Here is a 21,868-nt window from a genome sequence, read left to right as displayed (position 1 = left end):
TAGAATTCGGAAATGAAAATAATATTGCTATTTTGTTGTTAACCAATTCTTCTAATCACATCATCTCTAAATGACAAATATGACTTCAACAAAGACGTATGTATGACTCATGCCAATGTGACTTTTACTGCGTTTGTCTCATGGAAAACCCAACCCAACCAGATGAAAGCCACTGAGCGAGGAATGGCTCGAAATGGCTAAAACTTTCCATAACTAATCCTCAAATCAATTGAAAAAAATTTAATGAAGATCTGCCACCTAAATGGCAAATAAAATAATTGGAAATTATTATATATTATTAAAAGATAAGAAAGAAAGGAGGTAAGAAAGGGAGGGAGGGAGGGAGGAAGGAGAAAACCTGAGAAAGAAGGGAAGGAAAAGAGAAGGGGATAGAGGAAGAAGAAAGCAAGGAAAGGGAAGGACAGACAGGAGAACAAGTTAGTTGAGCAGCAATCTTTGACCTAGTCACGAATATGCGGGAGGCGAGGGCCGGTCATCAAAGTGGCATCACTGCACGATTAGAGATCTCTTAAGAAAATACTCATTGGAGTGGAAATATTCAATTATTTGTTAAGCACACACAGGCGGTTCTCTGGCCCTCTCTCTTTTCTCCTTAGCTTGCGTGCCATGACAACTGTCATGTGACCCAGCAAACACTGTCCTCTCCAGGGCTGCACCTCAGCCTGAACCCTGCTCTGGCGGCAGGGAGCAGGTTGGTGATGTTCTTTGAGATGCACAGGGCACCCCGGCTGATGCTTCCGTGCAGAAGTGAGTGCCAGCAGAGCACGTGGGAGAAAGCCTACCAGGATCACAGGAAAAAGGTAGGAAAAAAGGCGGGAGCCAGGCCCTGAGAGCTCGGGGTGAGGCCCCATAGCAGCAACCATGAAATGCCAGGGCTTTCCCTGGAAGCCAAAAGCTAATTTTCTTTTCAGAGATGGAATGGTTGAAATGACACTTCCTTAAAAAGTTGGTCATATATGTTGTCCTACAATAAAAATTCCATTAAACAGATTATGGTTTCATGTGTCATGTTTTAGGACCATTCTTTTCTCAATTAAGGCGTATGTTTATAAAGTACTTAATCTTTCATAAATGACTCAAAAGTATCTTCAGACAAAAAGATATGAAGGGTCCTGGCTGGTGCAGCTCAGTGGATTGAGCGCGGGCCTGTGAACCAAAGGGTCACTGGTTTGATTCCCAGTCAGGGCACCTGCCAGGGTTATGGGGCAGGTCCCCAGTAGTGGGTGTATAAGAAGCAGCTACACATTAATGTTTCTCTCCCTCTCTTTCTCCTTCTCTTCCCTTCTCTCTAAAAATAAATGAATCTTAAAAAAAAAAAAAGATCTGAAGGACCCGTTCCCCTATGAAAACAACATCCTCCAGTGGGGACAAAAGCCAACTTTCATCTCCATTGGGAGAGTCATTATTATTTCCGCTTTATTTGATGCCAGTGTGGATGTCTTTAGAGAGGGTCACCCTGTAGTTTGAAAATGGCCTGCCATGGTCTTCTGCATGTGAGACCTCAGGGGACCCATCCGACTGCTCAGCACCCGGCTGGTCATGTCTCCCCATCTGTGTTCATCGAGGTGGAAGAACGCTCTAAGTGGATGTTCTGGAAGAAGCTGCTGCTCTGTGGCTCTGAAGTGATCCCCCTGGGCGGCAGACCCAGGCGAGCCTACCCACTCCTTGAGGGTTCTGCCTGCCTGGGTCGAGGTGTGACACAATGGCCTCAGGGAAGCTCAGGTGGCACTTGCTGCAAGGATGGCCCAGTGCCCATGTGCACAACTGGGCCCTGAACCCACCGCCCCCTGACAGTCCCAGAGACACTCTTCGCCCGGCTGTCCCGGGCTCACCCCACTTCCTTAGGCCTCTGGTCTTCCTAGAAGTCTTGTCTGCGCCCTCTCTAAGAAGCACACTTCCTCTTCGCTCTGTAGTCCTTGCTCTGCTGTCTCATGTCACTTCATGGTTGATGTAACAGATTTATTATTTTATATCGTTTGTTGCCCCCAGTCTGTGAGAGTGGTGGCTACTTCCTGTCACCATGATACTCTCAGCGCCTGGAATAGGTGCTCTTAGTAAACAGTTGTTGCTAGGGGAAGACAGAAAAGGGTACGCATGACAGTAACAAGTACAAATCGATCAGCGCCAGCTCTCTGAATCATCCCTGGTAAGAGACAGGTGGTCTATAAACACCCCAGCGTAAGGAAGACTGAAACCAGTCACTGTGGAAAGTGGAGAGCTGATTGAATGGAAAGAGCCAGCATACCGACAGTGGGCACGGGCCCCAGGCGTGGCTGGGGAGCCGAAGCTCACACAGCACTGATGCAGCAGTTCTGCGATGTCCCAGAAACACCTGGTTGCTGGGTCTAACAAAGGAGCTCTGGCACGGCCCAGCCTGGCTTGTGGCCAGCAACAGGGCGTGGGGCCAGGAAACCAGTGATCCGGGCACAAAGTGTTAAAGCGAGGGCCCCAAATCTTACCTGGAGTGGGGTGAGGTAAAGATGGGAAGCCAGTCAGGGAGAGAGGCTGGGAGACACATAAGGTCAAGGAGTCACTCCTGGGCAGTCATCTAAGAAACTGAAAAGAATGGGACTATGGATGAGGGATGGGACAACTGAAGCACAGCTTCCAAAGGGCCGGTTCCGTGTGAGCACGATGCCTGGAGCCCTGGCACAGCTGTCCCCCGGGTGTAGAACTCGTTCAGGGGAAGACAAAGCTGTGGTCCAGATGCTAAAGGCCCCGGAGAACAAGGAGAAGCATGGGCCTGCAGCAGCAAGAAGGGTGAGGAGGAGCGAGGGCTGCGGGTGAGGGGGCCACCCTGCTCTGCCTGGAAGCAGCAGTGAAGAGCCAGCAAGACTCCCTTACCACTCCAGACCTCACCAGTTGGCATTCAAACTTGGCTTAGAACGAATTTCTTCCATATTAAGAGTAGGGGGAATTCTGCTTTTAAGAATAAGTTTGTTCCTTACTGCTTGGCTGAGAACCCTGGGAATATAAGAAACTTAGATGCAGTAGAGGGGAGAAAACAGACTGCAAGGAGACCGCTGTTCCTGAAGTCATCTCTAGAGCCCACCATGCATCCTCAGCCTGGAATCTCAACAGAGCCTTCTACCTTACACTGAACACACACTTATGCTGAAATAAAATCCAAATAACCTTAACAAAATACAAATTGTTATTGATATTTCTCTAACATAATGAAACATAAGTATCTCATCCCTAAACCAGTATTTTAATTGATAGAGAAACACTAAAAGTATTCCTTATAAAGTAAGAAATAAGACAAAGATGCCTACTATATCTTACATGCTTTTAAACAGTGTCTGAGATAGCCAAAGCAAGAAGACAACACAAATCCATTAGGCAAGAAAATAGATGTCATTTTCCTATTGGAGGATGAAATGATTAAATAACTGATGAACCCAAAAGAATTAATGAAAAAAAAAACAAATATAAATTGGGCAAAATAATTACAACTTATATCACAGATAAAGGGTTAAAATCCTTACGTATAAAGAACTTATAAAAATAAAAAGAAAAATGCAAACAATCCCATTTGAAAATGGGCAAGTGATATGAAGAAAAGTTCACAGAAAAAGAATTGCAAATAGCTCTTAACCTATAAAAACATTATCAACTTCACATATAACAGAAATGCAAATGAACCTTGCACCCTAATACCATTTCCCAACTCTCAGACTGGCACAGCGCCCCCAGCGTGTTGGCGGGGCTCTGGTGGGCCAAAGGGCGCGGCCCTGTGTGTGTGCGCGGGGGGAGGGGTGATTTGGCAATGTTTAATGAAACGATACATGGAGTTTTTCTTTACCCAGAAGTCCCATTTCTAAGTATCCATTCCAGAGGTACACTGGCAAAGAAACAAACAAAAAAAATTGCAAAAGATTCTAATTGCAGCATTATTTGTCATAGCAAAATTGGAACTAAGCAAAATGACCATCAAAAGTGAGCTGGGTGAATAATTAGGATGCTTTCACACAGTGAAGTACTATGCAGCTATAAAAATGAATGAGAAACATCCATATACATTACCATAAAGTTATCTCAAGAATGTATTTTGAAATGAAAAAAACAGTGGGGTGAAAATGTGTAAAATGTGATGCTTATGTAAAAAAGTGATGAAATGTATATATTTATATGTACACACAGATATTTACACATATACACATATTAAATAGCTTTATATTTTCAGAAAAGAGAGTTAGAAGGTTTGTCAGTAGGGAATAGGGCGAAGAGGATAGGTATGGGGCTTAGGCCACTTTGAAAAATAAGCTGTTTTACAGATTTGACTTTGGAGCCATGTAAACATTTCTGTATATTATAAAACAAAATAAAAATTTTAAAGCATTCCAAAATGAGTGTGTTACTCAAGCCTTCTCACCATCTAGCCTTTTCACCACCTCCTGGCTCTCCCCACACGTGCTCTGTTCCAAGACCACACACTCCGTGGGTTTGATTCCCAGAGTGCATGATGCTCACGCTATCATTTTAGACAGATGCAGCTGAAGGAGCTTCCCAATGCTGTCGCTTTCAGATTATCAGCTAATAGGCCCCACTAGTTAGCGATATATATAGGCAAGTATCTAGATAGAATGTGGGGGGATTCCTTTTAATTGCAAATGGTACAGTCCTCATGCACTTAGTCCATCACATTTTAAAATATAAACTTCTTCTCGTGTATACATTTTTCTGACAGGAGACTCTGCAGGGATCATTTTGCACTAATCGGCGTTTAAGGTGCTCCTCCCGAAAATACTCCTGGAGGCTCAGAGATTAGAGTGAGGTGGATACAGGGACATAATTCACTGTCTTAAAGGCCTTTGGCAACAGAGTACAGAATAGAAATGTCAGCTGGTGGTTATGGTTAATGAATCCTCACTCTGTACCCATTTAATTCTCCACTTAAAAATGACATTACAGGCTTTTTTGAGGGCTGCTGGGTTCCTCCAGGGGATAGTCAGATTCTGAATCAAGTCCTGAGCCTCATTCAGAACTTTTCTGCCACGGGCTGACTTGAAGCTTTGGTGCCATGAATAATGACCTATACACGTCCCCCGAGCCAGCAAACCCAGAAGCTGCGCAATCTAAGCTCACATTAATTATCTGCTACAAGTGTGCCCGAGGTCACGCCATTCTCTCTGTGCCGTAGGTCCGGGATGCCCAGCCACTCGTGGATACCCGTGCCCCGCTGTCTCTCAGCCACTTCCACTTGAACCTCAAGAAGCTCAAGGTGTCTTTCAGTTCTACCTCTCAGCTACCATCATAGCTAACTAGAAAATGTTGGCTTAGGAACCCAGGAAAGTGGAACAGACAGGTTCAGTGAACAATAAACAAGTTATTATCAAAGTAAAATGCCGTCTAGGCAACCAATTAACCTTGTCACTGCTCCAAATGGAGCTGCTTGGTAATGGCTCCAGAAATCTTTCTCTAGTCTTCCTGTTGATCTATTATGTCTTCAGGAGAAGAGGGAGGGGGAGGAGAGGAAATTCACAGTGGTAATTTATTTAGTGCAGTTCTATAGTAATTGATCGATTAGCATCATTTATTTATGCCAGGCCATTTCATGGCCACCTCAGAATATTTATTTCTTGAAGCTTAAACCATCTAGTGAAAGTAACAATCACATGGTTATGCTGGCAGTAATGCTTCCAAAGGCAAAGTGCTGTGTGCTTTTTATGTGCTTGTTAAGTAATAATAGCCTAAATGGGCAGAACGAAAACTAAAGTGACCAGTTTCGAGCCAATCAGAAGACCAATCAATTTAAAAACCTAAAGCAAGAAAATTGTTGTTTCCTCTGGGCATAAATCTTTTTTTCTTCTGAACAGTGTAAAATATCTTTCTTAAAATATAAAGTGATTTCCTCATTAGCATCACTGTCACGGGTCAGAGTTTTAGAGGATGACCTAATTTCACAAAGCATCGTATCATCCTTGCTGTTATTTTCACTCTGAGCTTATGAGATTTGGCTCCATCCTAATGTCTTCCAGTTCGTGGACGAAGGGGCCTGTGCACAGCACACTCACTGCCGGAGCTCGCTACAGCAGCATGTGCTGATATTTGGGGAGGCGAGGCGAAACTCACAGGGTGCAAGTCAAAGTGTGCAGCTGAAAGATTCCTTTGACTAAATCAGTGCACAGTGGAGCACAGATGCAGTGGGTGTTTCTAAAGGCTCCTTGTGTGTCTGCCCACAGCTGGAGGAGGAGAGGCTCTCTGTCATAGACAGGGACAACCGCCTGCTGCTGCAGAAGCTGTCCTGCATCATGAGGACCAGGGGACAGACTGACAGCAGAAACAACTGCACACACAGGAGGTAACTGGGGCCCCAGCACCAAACCTGGAGGGGCCCAGAGCACATGGCTCCAGGGCCTTAGCAGGAGCATTGCCCAGGAACTAGAGTGAGGCATTTCTTCCTCTCTCAAGAGAGTCATATGCCAGAGAATTGCATTTTTCTCTGTGGGCCATGAATCAAAGTTTTACCTGAGATTCGGCTTCACTCTGGAGGGTTTGGGGCAGGTAGAGTCAGCTTGGGTGTCAGGAACATCCTATGCTTCCTGTTTGTAGTCACTGTCTAGTCACTGTCATTAAAACCTGGAGCTATGGGTCAACCTCTGTTCTCCTGGGACAGTTTACATTAAATCTAGCATCACTTTCTGCTTTAAAAGTGGATATTTAACCTGAGTACAAAATCTTTTTCCAGTGTGGCTTATCTTAAAGCTACAATGAAGGGGTCTAGGATAACGGTTAACCCAAAGTGTCGCTCAGAGAGAAGCTTACCATCATCCCCACTTCCAGCTCCAGAGCTCTGAGATTTTTACCCAGTGGGACAAGCAGACCATAAAACAGACAGCTGTTGATCTCTCCCCAAAAGGAACTCACTTCATCTGAAGCAGAGTATGGGGAAGCCCAAGCCCTACTGGACATGAAATAGAAGTCATCCAAATTGGGAAGAAAGAAATAAAACTGTCTCTATTTACAGATGATATGATCTTGCATATAAAAAGTCTTAAAGAAACCTCTAAAAACACTATTAGGACTAATACACAAGTTCAACAATGCAGCAAGATACAAGATCAATATATAAAAGTTAATTAACTGTATTTTTATATATTTGCAATGAACAATCTGAAAATGAAATTATTAAAAGTAATTCCATTCACAAAAGTATCAAAGTGCCCATTAGTAGATAGATAGATAGATAAAAAAACTATGGTTTAAAAAAACAACAACTATGGTTCATTTACACAATGGAATACTATGCAGCAGAAAGAAAGAAGGAATTCCTAACTTTTGCGACAGCATGGTTGGAACTGGAGAGCATATGCCAAGTGAAATAAGCCAGTCGGTAAAAGACAAATACCATATGATCTCACTTATAAGAGGAATCTAATGAACAAAATTGACTAACCAGTGAAACAGAACTAGAGACCTGGAAACATGGAGCAGACTGACAGCTGCCAAAGGGGAGGTGAGAAGGGAATGGTGGAAAGAAGGGGAAGGGACTAGTCAAAGAACATGCATGAATGATCCATGGACATGGACAGCAGTGTGGGCATGGGGCATGGGGCTGGGCAAAGCGAGAAAAACTGAGCAACTATAATAGGATAAACAAGAATAATTAAAGAATAAAAAAGGAAAAAAGTATCAAAAAGAATAAAATACTTGTGAATAAATTTAACAAAGGAAATGTAAAACATTCTGAAAACTACAAAACATGGTTGAAATAAATTAAAGGAGACCTAAATAAATGGAAAAAAAAATCCCATGTTCATGGTTTGGAAGACTCGATGTTAAGATAGCAATATTCCCCAAACTGATCCACACGTTCAATGAAATACCTATCAGAATCCCAGCTTACATCTTTGTAGAAATTGACAAGCTGGTTCTAATCATACAGAATTGAAAGGGACACCAAATAATCAAAACAATCCTGAAGACTAAGAAGAATAAAGTAGGATGACTCACATGTCCTGATTTCAAAACTTACTACAAAGCAGCAGTAATCAAAACAATGTGGTACTTGCATAAGGGCAGACAGGTCAACGGGATAGAATTAAGAGCCTAGAAATAAGCCCATATGTCTATAGTCAATTTGTTTTCAACAAACGTGCCATGACCACTCACTGGGGTGAAGAATAGCACTCTCAACAAATGGGGCTGAGACAACTCTATATTCATTTGTAAGAGAGTAAAGTTGGACTCTTACCTCATACCATATACATGAATTAACTCAAAATGGATCAAAGACCTACACATAAAAGGTGAAACTATAAAACTCATAGAAGAAAACAGAGGTGGATCTTCCTGACCTCATATTTTCAATATTAGACATGACACCAAAAGCATGAACAACAAAAGAGAATATATACAAAATTAATCAAAATTTAAAACTTTTGTGCTTCAAAGAACACTATCAAGAAAGTGAAAAGACAAATCACAAAATGGGAGAAAATATTTGCAAATCATATTTCTGATATGGGAATTGTATCTAGAATATATGAAGAACACTTACAGGCTAATGATAGAAAGATAAATAGTGCAGTTTAAAAATTGGTAAAAAGCCCTGGCTGCTGTGGTTCAGTGGATTGTGTGCTGACCTGCAACTGAAAGGTCACCAGTTCAATTCCCAGTCAGGGCACATGCTTGGGTTGTGGGCAAGGTCCCTGTCTGGGGGTGTGCAACAGGAAACAGATTGATGTTTCTCTCACACCATGATGTTTCTCTCCCTCTCTGTCTCCCTCCCTTCCCCTCTCTCTAAAAATAAATAAATAAAATCTCTCCAAAAAAAATGGGTAAAGGATCTGAATAGATTTTTTTCCTCAAGGAAGGTATACAAATGACCAATACACACATGCAAAAATGCCCACTATTATTAGTCATCAGGGAAATGCAAGTCAAAACCACAATGTGATACCACTTTACACCCATTAGAGTGGCTAGAATCAAAAAGGCAGATAATAGCAAGTGTCGGTTAAGATGCGGAGAAAGTAGAACCCTCATCTACTGCTGGAGGGAATGTAAAATGGTACAGTCACTTCGGAAGCAGTCTAGAAGTTCTTCAAATGATTAAACATAGAATTGCCATATGACTCAGCAATCCCACTCCTAGTTACATACACAAGAGAAATGAAAACATGTCCACAAGTACATAAATGTTGACAGCATGGAGGCCTACTGAGTTGGTAGTTAAAGGGTACAGGGTTTCTTTTTGAGGGTGATGAAAATGTTCTCATTGTGCTGATGGTTGCACCTATCCAAGACACTTGTATGAGATCAGGAAGGAGTTTTCATCTGAAAAGGATAATTAAGGCTCACTGCTGGGAAGATTGTGGAGCAGGAAGCACCACCAATATCTGTTTTTCCACCTAGACTACAATTACCCAGCAGAATCTGTATGAAGTAACTATTTTGGAACTTTGGGGCCTTTTGAAAGCTTGTGTGGTAAATTGCTGTTAATTTCAGTCAATTTCAGCTCTTAGCAAAGTAGCAAATATCCATCCCCTACCTCCAGCCTTGGAACAAACAGCTGTGTACAGATCCTAGAGAAGCTTGTGGGAGCCAAAGTAGAAAAAACGTGACCAACTTTCAATATCAGGTCAGTTCTCTGATCACTGATTGCTGCTTCTAATCTTCCGCATGCAGATGAAGAGGTGGCAACCATTCTTGTTGCACCCACCCCCATTGTTGCAAGACCCTCATAACTCCAGCGGAAGTGACGTCCAGGGAATTTAAAGGATTGGCATCCTTTCTCTACCCTACCTTCATTTTTCTTTCTCCCCTTTTGAGAGTCAGACATTAAAGACTAGGGCATTCAAATACAAGTGCATATATATGGAAAATTAGAAAGTAACTGTGCATGGCCAAGGAAAGGCTCAGAAAAGAAATAAGAAGACATCAAGTTTATATCTCAGTGTTGATCTTTGGCACAGAGGCAGCTTATAGCAATAAAATAAATAAATAAATAACCCAGCAAACCCTGAGAAGAGGGAGAATCTGATTTCCAGAGTTATCATATTATTAGATCCAAATGTCCAGTTTGCAACCCCAAATCACAAGGCATGCAAAGAAACCGGAAAAGGAATTTCACTCAGAGGAACAGCAACAACAACAACAACAACAACAAATGTATCAACAAAACTGTCCCTAAAAATGGCCTGTCAGAAATACTAGACTAAGACTTTCAAACAACTCTCTTAAAGGTGCTCAAAAACCTAAAGGAAGATGTGGAGAAAGTCAAGAAAATGATGTGTGAACAAAATGAAAGTATCAATAAAGGTATAGAAATCCTAAAAAGAAATGAAAAAGAAATTACAGAGTTGAAAGGTATAATAACAGAAATGAGAAAAAAAATTCACTAGAGGTATTCAAAGACAGATTTGAGCAGGCAGAAGAAAGAAACAGTATACTTGAAGATAAATCAATGTATATTATCAAATCTGAGAAAAAGAATTAAAAAGTTTGAAAAAAAGGAAAGCTGAGGCTAAGGAACCTATGGGACACCATAAAGTGGACCAACATAGGCATTGTGGGAGTCCTGGAAGGAGAAAAGAAGGGGCACAGAGAATATTTGAAGAAATAATGCCTAAAAATGACCCAAGTTTGATCCAAGAAGCATAATGAACTTCAAAAAATATAAACTCAAAGATACTCATGCCAAGACACATTATAATCATAGTTTGGAAAGAAAAAGAGAGAATTTTGAAAGCAGCAAGAAAGAAACAAAATTCTCACATATGCGAACCATCAATAAGATAATTAGCAGATTTCTCATCAGAAACTTTGGAGGCTAGAGGCAGTGGTCAGATATATTTAGAGTGCTAAAAGAAAAAAGCTGTCAACCAAGAATCCTATGTCTGGCAAATCTGTCCTTCAAAATTAGAGAAATTAAGATACTTCAATAAAAACAAAAGTTGAGAGGGCTCACAACCACTAGACCCTGCAGGGTGAAGTGAAAGGACACAACACAGTACTTGAAGCCATATGTAGACATAAAGATCTCAGTAAAAGTGAACACATGGGCAAATATCAATGCTTGTATCATTGGAACTTTGGTTTGTGACTTCAAATGGTGTTTCCTATACAGTTTAAGAGACTAACTCATTTAAAAGAATTATCATTTTATGTTTGGGGGCACATGAAGTGTAAAGACATAATTTAGTGACATCAATAACAAAAAAGTGAAGACAGAGCTGTAAAGGAACGGGTTTTGCACATCGTTGAAGTTAAATGGGTATATTTCAATTCAGAGTGTTATAACTTTAGTGTGTCATTGAAATCCCCATGGTAAGCACAAATCAAATGGCTATAGAATATACACAAAAGGAAATAAGAAAGGAACTTAAATGACTTGCTACAAACAAAATCAAATGAACACAAAAGAAGACAGTAATACAGCAAACGAGGAACAAAAACTATAGGGCGTATGGAAAACGAATAGAAAAATGTCAGAAGTTCCTCCTTATCAGCAAATGCTGGCACCCCTTCTCTACTCCTACCTTCACTTCAATACACTCTGATGCTGTAGATTCTTCACACATCTGTATCTTTAGTTCTGTTGTCACCCTGAATGTCAGCCAAACAGGTGATTTCTCAATGAGCCAAACACACGTTAGAACCTGTGCTCGAGTTCCAGCTCCTCCACTGATTCATTCTGTGACTTTGGTCAAGTTTTAACTTCTTAAGGCTAAAAATAACCTCTAAGGATTATGTGAGATAATCCTATTTCTTAAATTCTAAGATATACCCCCTTCTAAAACACACACACACACACACACACACATTTTAATGGCTCTGAAGTGGGAATGCATCCAACAGTGCATAGTGTGCTGTGGTTTCGCTGACAGCAATTTTTCTCTCTTGGTAGTATATGAAACAATGGATGGCAATCTGTTATCAATGAAGCAGAGCACGTATAAAGCATTTAGAACAGTGCTCAGTAGATGTTCGGATGGTGGATGATGCTCCACTGTTATTCCCTATTTCAACAACTCTCCCGATATTCACCCAGTCACTTGATCCTAAAATCTGTGCTTCATTTTTCTCTCCTTGTTCCTTTGAGCTCCTGCAGCTGATGGAGAGGCAGCTGCTCTTGATCTTCCTCCCTCACCGTTCCCTTCCCCATTTGGATGCAGCCCCCTGCCTCAGGCTTTCGTCAACTCTCACCTGGACCACTGCAGAGGACTCCTAATCGATGCCCCATCCAGTTTCATTCCCTCCAATCCATTCTCCACCCTTTCTCCACAGTGAACTAAAATACACGTTTAATGTGGTTTAAAGCCATTCGATGACTCATCATTGCCTTCAAGATGAGTCAGAACTCCTTGAGCTGCACACAGGCCTCTGTCAACCTCCCACTGCACTCTCCCCAGATGTGCCATGCCCCCAGGGATGTCTTTCCTCTCCTTGCTTGTCTGGTGACATCCACCATTCTTTCAAGCCTCTGTCCCAGCATTACTTCTCCTGATTGCCACATCTTCTCACTGCCCTCAGGAAGCCCTGAGCATCCCAATTCCGTGCCCACACTTGCATCTGCAACACTGCATTACATTTTCTCCTCTACATGCCATCTCCTCTAAGTGGGTCATAAGGTTCCTGAGTTCAGGGCTGTGTTCATCTCTGAAGCCCAGCATCTCCCAATACAGGTATCTGGAGAAGGGTGGGCTACTAAGGGTTCATGAAACAAGTGAACGAGAGCAAACACTCCCTCCTGGGAGCCCTTCCTGCCTCCTAGGCACTCAGGCGCTTTCTCTTGAATGCAGAATGAGAACTGTCACTGGCTTTAACTCTCTCAGTACTTCAAGAAATATCTAAGGCGTTTTTGTTTTGTTTTTTAGTCTAAACAGGGGGGAAAGAGAACAGGAACTTCGCAGAGTTCAAAGGAAAAGCAGTGTGCCGCAAAGAGAAAACAAAATCATTCTGGGAAGGATCACAAACTCAGAGCCATTTTATCAAGCTCAAGGAAGGCAGGAAGACTGGGCAAGGCCTGAGAAGTACCAGCATGCCCTTGCAGAGTGTCCTGGGAGTTGGCAGACAAGCCAAGGGAAAAGGTTACCTGTAGTTTCTTTTTCATTTTAAATCCATAACTATCTCAAATTTCCAATTTCTTTCTCAGATTTATCAAACATATGGGCTCACTGATTCTTAGCTATTTTCGGGAATTCTATCGTCAACAAGCATATGCCAAATGGTCATACCCTAATAATAGAAGACACAGAACAATGACTCAACTAATGAATTTGTCCACACACACACACACACAAATTATGAGGCGATAAGAATTAGATCAGTTGATTGATTACAGGTCGTGAGAGAAAGATTTGGTGAAAAATAATAACTTAGCAAGATATTATGCATAAAACCTCATTAGGAAATCATGTGACAGTTCTGAATTAGTTGCCACACACCATGTCCAAAAAAGACAAAGAAAATCAGTAATTTGAAAGAGTTTGCCAGATAATTTAAACTCGAAATTCTCCCTCTTCATCTTACCCTTTTGGCTAGCACAGACTTAATTCTGAATGAGGAAAAATTAAATTTTGTCATTAATTATCCTGTTCATGAATGTCCCAATGGATCCAATAAAAGAGTTGTAAAATCTTCGCTCAATCCCATTACCTGAATATTTAGTCATTATGTGGTGGAACATTTTGACACATTGTTTTCCCTTAAAATCTAGTCCATCATAGAGAAAAATGCAGGATATCAAAGTTTAAATAAACACTCCTGGCCCCAAGGCGCCACCCCCCTGAGCACACTCGAGGCCCCAGAGGCTTGCATCCCATGCTCCTCCCACCGGGTCCTGCTCCTTCAGGTCCTTGCTGACCCCACAGGCACTGGAGTTGACATTGGCTCTACCAGCACTGTCCCCCTTGCCTCGAGGAACATTGAACAGCCCCAGCCTTCCTGTCCGATTGCCTTGGGCATTTCTGACAAAATCTTGATGCAGGGAGAAAACAAATATCTTTTGCAAAGATGTTTAACTAATAAGCGATTACTAATTACTAAGGCATTCAGAAAATTCAGTTTGTTTTACAATTTACATGGAAAACTTAGACATTTTGTTTCAAATCTTTATTTTTAATTATAAAACTAATACATGTTCATTGTAAAAAATAAAATATCAAGCAGTACAGAGTGTCTAAGTAACAGGTAGGGCTTCTCTTGACCTGAACTTCCTGTAAGTAGCCACTGTTAACAACTTGTTTATGAACATTGACTTTATTATTGTTTATTTGTTTAAACAAAAATAGGATCATAATCTATGTAATTTTCTGTAAATCGCTCATTACATTCAATAACACTGCAATTTTCAACTTTTTTCATCTCATAGCACTCATAAACTAACTACTAAAATTCTGCGGCACACCAAAAAATATCTTTTTGCTGATCTGACAAAAACAAACAGGTATAATTTTGGTTCATTCACACCAAACAGCTGTCGTATTGGCTGTTGTAATCTTTTCCTTGCCCATCTAAAGGAAAAGAGGTGAGTGGCCCTGACTAAATAACCAGTTATTGCATGTTTTAAAAATTCTTGCAGCACACCAGCGTGCCTCGTGCCTGCTGCAGCGCACCTGTTGAAAATCACGGCGATAACATAGCCTAGAAATAGTTTCATGTCAGCACAAAAACATCTTCTCCAGTTTTGTTGAGACGTTAGATTTTTGTACAGATGTGTCCTAACTTATTTAATCATTCCCCTAACTATGGAAATTGAGGTTTTTTCCAGTTTTTCACTATTCTAATGAAACTATGACAATCATCCTGGCTCACGCATATCTTTACTTTATGTTACAGGAGAAACTCCCAGAAACACAGTTCTTCTCGCCGACACAGTAAAGAATTACAAATCAGCAAGTCTAACAGCATGCAAGCAGGGTTTACTGGTGATATGTTCTCGTGGAAGAGGATGGGCCTTGCCGAGGTGGGGGAGAAAGGCAAGAGCAAGGCTGGCAAGGGAAACTGTGGCAAGAGCAAGAGAAAGCAAGGTCCTTTGCTCTGAGGACTTCTGTAGTGGGCAGGATGGGGGAGGTGGGGGGGTGAGGGTGAGAAGTTACACGTTAATTGACAGGTAAAGGCGGTGCCAGCTTTGCAGAGAGGCATGAATATCCAAAAGATGTTAATGGGCTTCTTCCTTTGGGCACTGTGGGCCCTTTCTGGCCTTTCAGGCCTTGGGATGAAAGCACAGTTTCAAAGGTTTTCTCTCCCAGGTAGTGGAGACAACACAGAGAATGTCAAGGACTGCCCTCCTCCCGTGTTAGCATGGGGTTTCCTGTGATGCTGGAACACCTGGCAATATCATGGGACCAGGCTCAGGACTGCTGAGTCCGTGGGTGAGACATGTCTCCCTCTTCCTCCCTGCCTTGGTTTGCTATCTTTCTTACCTAACAGTATAATATTTCTGTAATTTACATTCCTAGAAGTAAAACTGTTAAATTAAAAGGTTAAGCACGTTTAATTTTCTGATACTGCAAAATTGCTCTCCCAAAAGGTCTAGCAACCCGCACCCCCACGTGCAGTGGCAACAAATTGTCTGCACTCTCACACTGTTGCCAACCCCAGGTATTATACATATTTTAGGGTCTCGTCCCATCTGATTTCTTCTTCTGTGGACCGATCGTCTGTTCATACCCTTGGACCACTTTCCTACTGGATGTGTCTTAGTTATTAGTATGTGGTAACTGTTTACCACTAATGACTTTTTCTATTATCAATATCAAAACTGTTTTTCCCACATTTTTACTTATCATTTCACCTTTGTTAGGTAATCAAATCTGTCACTATTTTTCTTTATGGCACCCGGTTCTTGTGCCATACACAGAAAGGGCTCTCTCAAGCTAAGAGTGGAAAAACATCCTTCTCATGCTTTTACAGTTTTCTTGATTAACTTTAAATCTTTAGTTAATACAGAATTGAATAAATGTGGAAGTTTTATACATTGTGTCAGTCAGAGCTCGAAGTTCATTTATTCCCAAATTTATTGCAAGTTTCAAAAAATGTGCACTATCAGAAATTTTTCATATTCTTCATACTTCATACAAGCTGGTTTCCAGAGGTTTCCAGGGGCTCACCGGCCCCAGCAGGACGCAGGGCATTTCCTGGGTCCTCACTAGCTCAGAAGCAGGAATGTCCCCCTTGATTACCAGTGAAGTTGCGCCTCCTCTGTGAGCGCAGTGGAGGGAGCTCTCTGGGTCTTGGGGCCTTGTCCCACTGGGATCTTGCTTTTGTTTGTATTGCTACCTCTGCTGCCCTCCTTCGGTTTGTGTCTAATTTGGATTTTGCCATCATTTTATTTTTTAATATTTCCCTGTCTTTTTATTTCAGGTTTGTTTCTTCTAAGCCAAACACTGTCGTTTTGCTTTTAGTTCTAGTCTAAGAGGCTTTTACCCCTCCATTTTATCTCTTATTTACGATTTTTTGGTTTGCTTTCACTTCTTTACTTTTTTCCCCATTTACATTGTTTTCTTCAACAAATGTCAAAAAAATTCCACTCGGAACCTATGCTTCAAATCCATCCTTCATTGATTTACTTGGACTCTCCTGAAAGTCTCCTTTTACAAAACAGGAAACAGATAAGGCCCAAGCTACGTTAAGATAAAGCAAAACAAAGAAAGGGAAAACAGAAGCCTCTAGAAACAGGGTTTTCTGCAGCCGCAGCGCAGAGACTGCACTTTATTGGATGTGTCACCAGACGCGCACCAGACGCGCTGGGGGTCTCGGGCTCGGCCCCTGTGATGCAGCTCTGGGGAATGGGGCCTTGACCAAGAGTCCTGGGGAAGCACTCCGCTCCGACTGAGACCAGCGGCAGGGAGCCCGGTGGCAGGCGTCCCAGCGCTGGCCGGCCTCCTGGTGAGATTATCGCTGCTCTGTGCTTTCCTTCCTCCTGAAAAGACAAGCGTGGAAAGCGTAGGTGAACAACTGCCAACTCACTGCCTCTGGTCCAAGTCTGAGTTGTGGTCTTAGTGTCCCAGACCCACAGGCAGCTCTGTAGCGAGGGGCTGTCCCACCCTGTTTACAAGTTTCTGGGGCCTTCTGCTTCAGTGTGTCTGTGAGGGAGGAAGGCGGTGACAGGCACCGAAGCAGAGGGACTGGCCGAGGAATCCTCAGTAGAAAATCCCCTTCCCTGCTGTCAGGTCTGAGGGCTTCGAACTAGCAGGGCCGGTGCTTTTCCTCCAGGATCCCCCTGCCTCCCAGCCTTGCAAACATCAGGGACTCAGGCAGGACCCTTTACAGTAGGGCTCTTTTCTTTAGAAAGAAAAAATGCTGGAATTCTACCCTAAGAATCCTGAAGCACCAATTCAAAAGAACCTATGCACCCCAATGTTCATAGCAGCACTATTTCCAATAGCCAAGTGCTGGAAGCAACCTAAGTGCCCATCAGTAAATGAATGGATAAAAAAAACTGTGGTACATTTACACAATGGAATTCTACACAGTAAAAAGAAAGGAGGAGCTCCTACCCTTTGCAACAGCATGGATGGAACTGGAGACCATTATGCTAAGTGAAATAACACAGGTGGTGAAAGACAAATATCATATGATCTCACCTATAAGTGGAATTTAATCAACAAAACGAACACACAAGCAAAATACAACCAGAGACATGGAAATAAAGAACAATCTGACAGTAACCAGAGTGGGGGAGAGGGATAAGGGGGGATAATAGGGGAAGGGCCATCGAGGAACATGTATAAAGGACTCATGGACAAAGTCAAAGCTAGTAGGTTCCAGAGTGGGAGGCGGGCATGGGTGGGGCAGGGGGCTGTGGTGGGATGAAAATGGAGTCAACTATACTTGAACAACAATAAAAAAATAAAAATAAAAATAAAAACTTTGGAGAAAAATAATCAGCTGTTTGAAAACTGAAGGTTTTGGGAGGAAAGAAATCAGTTTTATAGGACAAGAAAGGTAGAAAGTAGACCACAGAAACCCCAGTAGCTACCTTGACCAGCTGTCTGAAGACCAGATGCCACCTCCCAGATGTCCGGTCGGCTGGGACTGGGGCTGGGACAGGGAATACCACAGTTTACCTTTAAATTCCCAGAAAACATGCCTCTCTCGTTGCATTGCCCTTCTTCCCTAGAGCCCAGATTCCTTCTCATCTCTGGAAGTGGCAGCTCCCAAGGGAACTCTGCACATTTCTTAGTTTGCTGAAGGGCTGCTCTGCCACCTCTTCTGGATGCCTCAATCCTTTTTTTTTTTTTTGCTAGTTTAAATATTTTTAAGAGTATTGTATATTTTATTATTATTTGTAACTTATGTGCTATAACCTTTATATCCATAAAATTTATAATGAACAAAGACATATATGCAAACTTTTTTCCCCAAAGAGCTGGTTGTTCAATCTTCAACAGCACATCACCGGTGACCATGCATGGCATGGTACAAAAATAAAATACTGTGTTTTGCTTTTTAAAAAACGTTTATTGTTGACATCATTACAGGTGTCCCACATAACCCGCCCCCTTTGCCCACCTCCACCGTACACTGTGCTAGTTTGACTATTAACTTGAAAAATATGTCAAATATTTTAAAGGAAGGATTTCAACTTTCTATTGTCCCTCACCCTTTTCAAATCATCCTCATTTATTCCTAACTCCAAAGTAAGAAATCACTTAATAAATTTGGTAACTGTGTTTACCAATGGAAGATGAAATTTCTACAAAATCATCCAATAAAATCCATTAGTCATCCTGGAGTTTGCTAGAGCTCTCAGTTAGCTAGGAGTACGTATTACTCTAATCTAGTGACTTAGCTCCAAATAACCACATAGGTGAGAAGGAAGCAAAAATAAAACACAAGGGACCTCGAGGAGCAACACTTGAACGTTTGCATGACCAGGGCAGAGTGGCACGGTGCAGACGCAGCGGATGTGAGGTGGGCTCTGAGCTCACTCAGCCCCTGTGAACTGTTTCTAGTTTGTAAAGAGAGGATTCGAACCTCATCCCAGAACTCATGTCAGGGTTAAATAAGTAGTATTTGTGAAAATGCTGTAAAATTGCCTGGCATTTACTTGGCAAGCAATGAAGTTCTTTCTTTTTTCCCTTCTTTACTGTTTGCATCTGCCACACAATAAAACCATGAATAAAAAAAACCCCCACTAACTCAAAAAGATATCTGCACCCCATGTCCATCGCAGCGCTATGAACACCAGCCGGGACATGGAAACCACCAAACTGTCCGTCTAGGATCAATGGATAAAGAAATTATGATATATATCATATACATGATGGAATATTTTCAGCCATAAAAAACGTGAAGTCTTGCCACTTGAGACAACAGGGGTGGGCCGGGGGGCGTTATGCTAGGGAACTAATTCAGACAGAGAAGACAAATACAGTCAGATATCTTGTATATGTCGAATTTTAAAAACAAACAAACAAGTTCACAGATACAAAAAACATATTAGTGGTTGCCAGTTGCAGAGGGTGGGTGGGAGAAATAGGTGAAGTTCAAAAAGTTAAAATAAAAATGTAAGGGCCGGGCTTACAACATTTATGCAAACCCTAAATTCTATTTATCAAAAATCATTTATTGAGAACATGTGGGCAAGTGGTACCTTAAGACATTTATCCCCTTCAAGGATTTAGTGTATATGGGCATGTGTGTACTGAAGAAGTGGGTGTGGAAATGAATGGGATAATGGCAAAGTAGAGATTGCTGTTGAAGTTATTTCAAGTATCTTATGAGAGTATAGAACTAGGAATTAGGTGGCATTTTTACACAGGTAGTGGAGATCAAGAATTTAATTTTTTAAATATCCCTGCATCATCAGTCAACAAATGCTCACTGAGCACCTACTGTATATCAGCCACTAGCACAGCTCCCAGTAGGGATTTGTTGTTTTAGACTTACAGTCAGAGCTAAAGAGAATCCAATAGGTTCTATGAAATGATTTTAAGCATTTAAGATAACAGAAAAAAACCTTTAATGGGGCTAATTTTAAGCCGCAGGAATCCATCACTGTGTCTATTAAAGTGGCTTTTCAGTTTACCCCTTGAGTTATATATAAGCTTTGGGAATGTTTTGTGATTATATTGACCATACCTTGATGGGTTGTTTGCCCAATTATATCTTTGCAAATAAACACAACTCTAAGAATCCAACTGGCATTTTAGATGAAACACTGATATGTGCGTTGTAGCCCCGCACACGGTGGAAGGTCAGCGTAAGTGAACACTCCCCAGTGGAGGAGGTGGCACTGAGCCTTAATTCCCCCTTTTCCTAGTCCAAATGATTCCAAAGTGGAGAGAGAAACCCTGATGCACCTCATTCCGGAGGGAGCTGCACAAGTAGGTCCCACTGCTCCAGGCTTTCTGCAGACGGTTCCCAGAACAGCCTTTGGGGAAGGATGAGGGAAATAAAAGACAGAAAAAACCCTGGGGTTTGGATGGCATCCTGAGGGCCCAGCACATCCAACACCAACAGACAGACAATGTTCAAAATGTAACTGCAATGCACTGGTTTAGTGTAAAAGTACTTTGATGCACTTCAGAAAGATTTTCAACAACGAAATTGTAACAATAAGGGATTATCTGATTATTTAAATAAACATTCCTCCAGATAAGATGTGTAAGAGGCCAATAAGCCAAGGAGAAGATGCCCACCATTATCAGGGAAATGTAACTCAATACCACAAGACCTCACTTTACACCCTCCAGTTGACTCGAATCAAAAGACAGAAAATAGCAAGTGTTGACGAGGGATGTGGAGCAACTGGGACTCTCATCCTCTGCTGGCGGGAATGTGAAATGACGCAGCCTCTCTGTAAAACCATCTAGCTGCTCCTCAAAAGGTTAAACATAAAGTTACCATATAACCTAACAATCCCACTCCTAGGTATATATCCAAGAGAACTGAAAACATGTGCCCACCCAAAGACTTGTACAAGAATGATTGTAGCAGCATTATCTATAATAATCACATAGCAGGAGCAACCCAAATGGCTATCAACTGATGAACAGAAAAACCAAATGTGATGTAATCATGCAATGAAATATTATGAAAACAAAAAGCGGAATAAAATGTGGACACACTGCATTGGGTCAGATAAACCTTGAAGGCATTACACTAAGTGAAAAAGCTGGATACAACAGGCCACATGGTGTGGGATTCCATACGTAGGAAATGCCCAGAACAGGCAAATGCACAGAGACACAAAGTAGATTAGTGATTGCCAGGGGCTATGGGAAGGGAGATTGGGGAATGATAGCCAAGGAGTGTGAGGTTTGGGGGGGAGGGGTAATAAAATTAGTCTAAAATTGGATTTGGTGATGATTCACAAAGCTGAATATACCGAAACCACTGAAATATGCACTTTAAAAGGGTGAATTTTATGGTATAGAATTATCTCTCAATGAAGCTGTTATGAAAGAATAAAGATTGTGTAGTTAATTCTAAATAGAGTAGAGGGGTCAATGAAGCGAAATACCCCATTTCCCACACATTCTAGTATAACGGTATTTCGTTGTTCTTGCCTAAGGAAGGTGCTTATTTCCAAATGGGCATTTTTGATCCAGCAGGAGCTGAAATGGAACTTTAAGCAAGGCTACATCCAGGCCTGGGCCCAAAATGTGAGGTGGGATGGGAGGACTCGGACAGAAATTGGGAAAAGAAGACAAGTATGAGAAGCAGTGATGGGGAAAGAGCAAGGCGGCCCTGGCCTTCCCGACGCCCAAGCCACTGCCGGTCCTCAGTGGGGCTGGCCAGGCCCTCTCCACTGTTATCACACCCAGAACAGCTGTAAATGTGCATGAGGCAGCACTCTAAACCGGGTGTATTTACACAACGTACTTGACCAGATGATGCAGCAAAACTATTTTTTGTGCTTCTTAGGCTGATAGCTGGAAACAAATTA

The 21,868-nt window shown here is 41.9% G+C and overlaps 1 protein-coding gene across 2 annotated transcripts; it reads left to right on the top strand.

Moving 5' to 3' along the window:
- The first annotated feature begins 674 nt into the window (after positions 1–674).
- Positions 675–15,024, top strand: CFAP97D2 (CFAP97 domain containing 2). Of its 2 annotated transcripts, XM_045186691.2 has the most exons (5): positions 675–821; positions 5,165–5,245; positions 6,207–6,325; positions 12,846–13,058; positions 14,809–15,024. In XM_045186691.2, the coding sequence occupies exons 1-5, from the start codon at positions 720–722 to the stop codon at positions 15,011–15,013; spliced, it is 720 nt and encodes a 239-aa protein (XP_045042626.2). In that variant the 5' UTR covers positions 675–719; the 3' UTR covers positions 15,014–15,024. The 2 variants fall into 2 exon arrangements, with proteins under 2 accessions (XP_045042626.2, XP_045042627.2); XM_045186692.2 differs by lacking the exon at positions 12,846–13,058.
- The last annotated feature ends 6,844 nt before the right edge of the window (positions 15,025–21,868 follow it).

This window comes from Desmodus rotundus, chromosome 13 (genome assembly GCF_022682495.2).
Source record: "Desmodus rotundus isolate HL8 chromosome 13, HLdesRot8A.1, whole genome shotgun sequence".
NCBI classification, from domain to species: domain Eukaryota; kingdom Metazoa; phylum Chordata; class Mammalia; order Chiroptera; family Phyllostomidae; genus Desmodus; species Desmodus rotundus.
The sequence above is the reverse complement of the archived record's forward strand: the minus strand, read 5'-3'. Positions and strand labels throughout refer to the sequence as shown.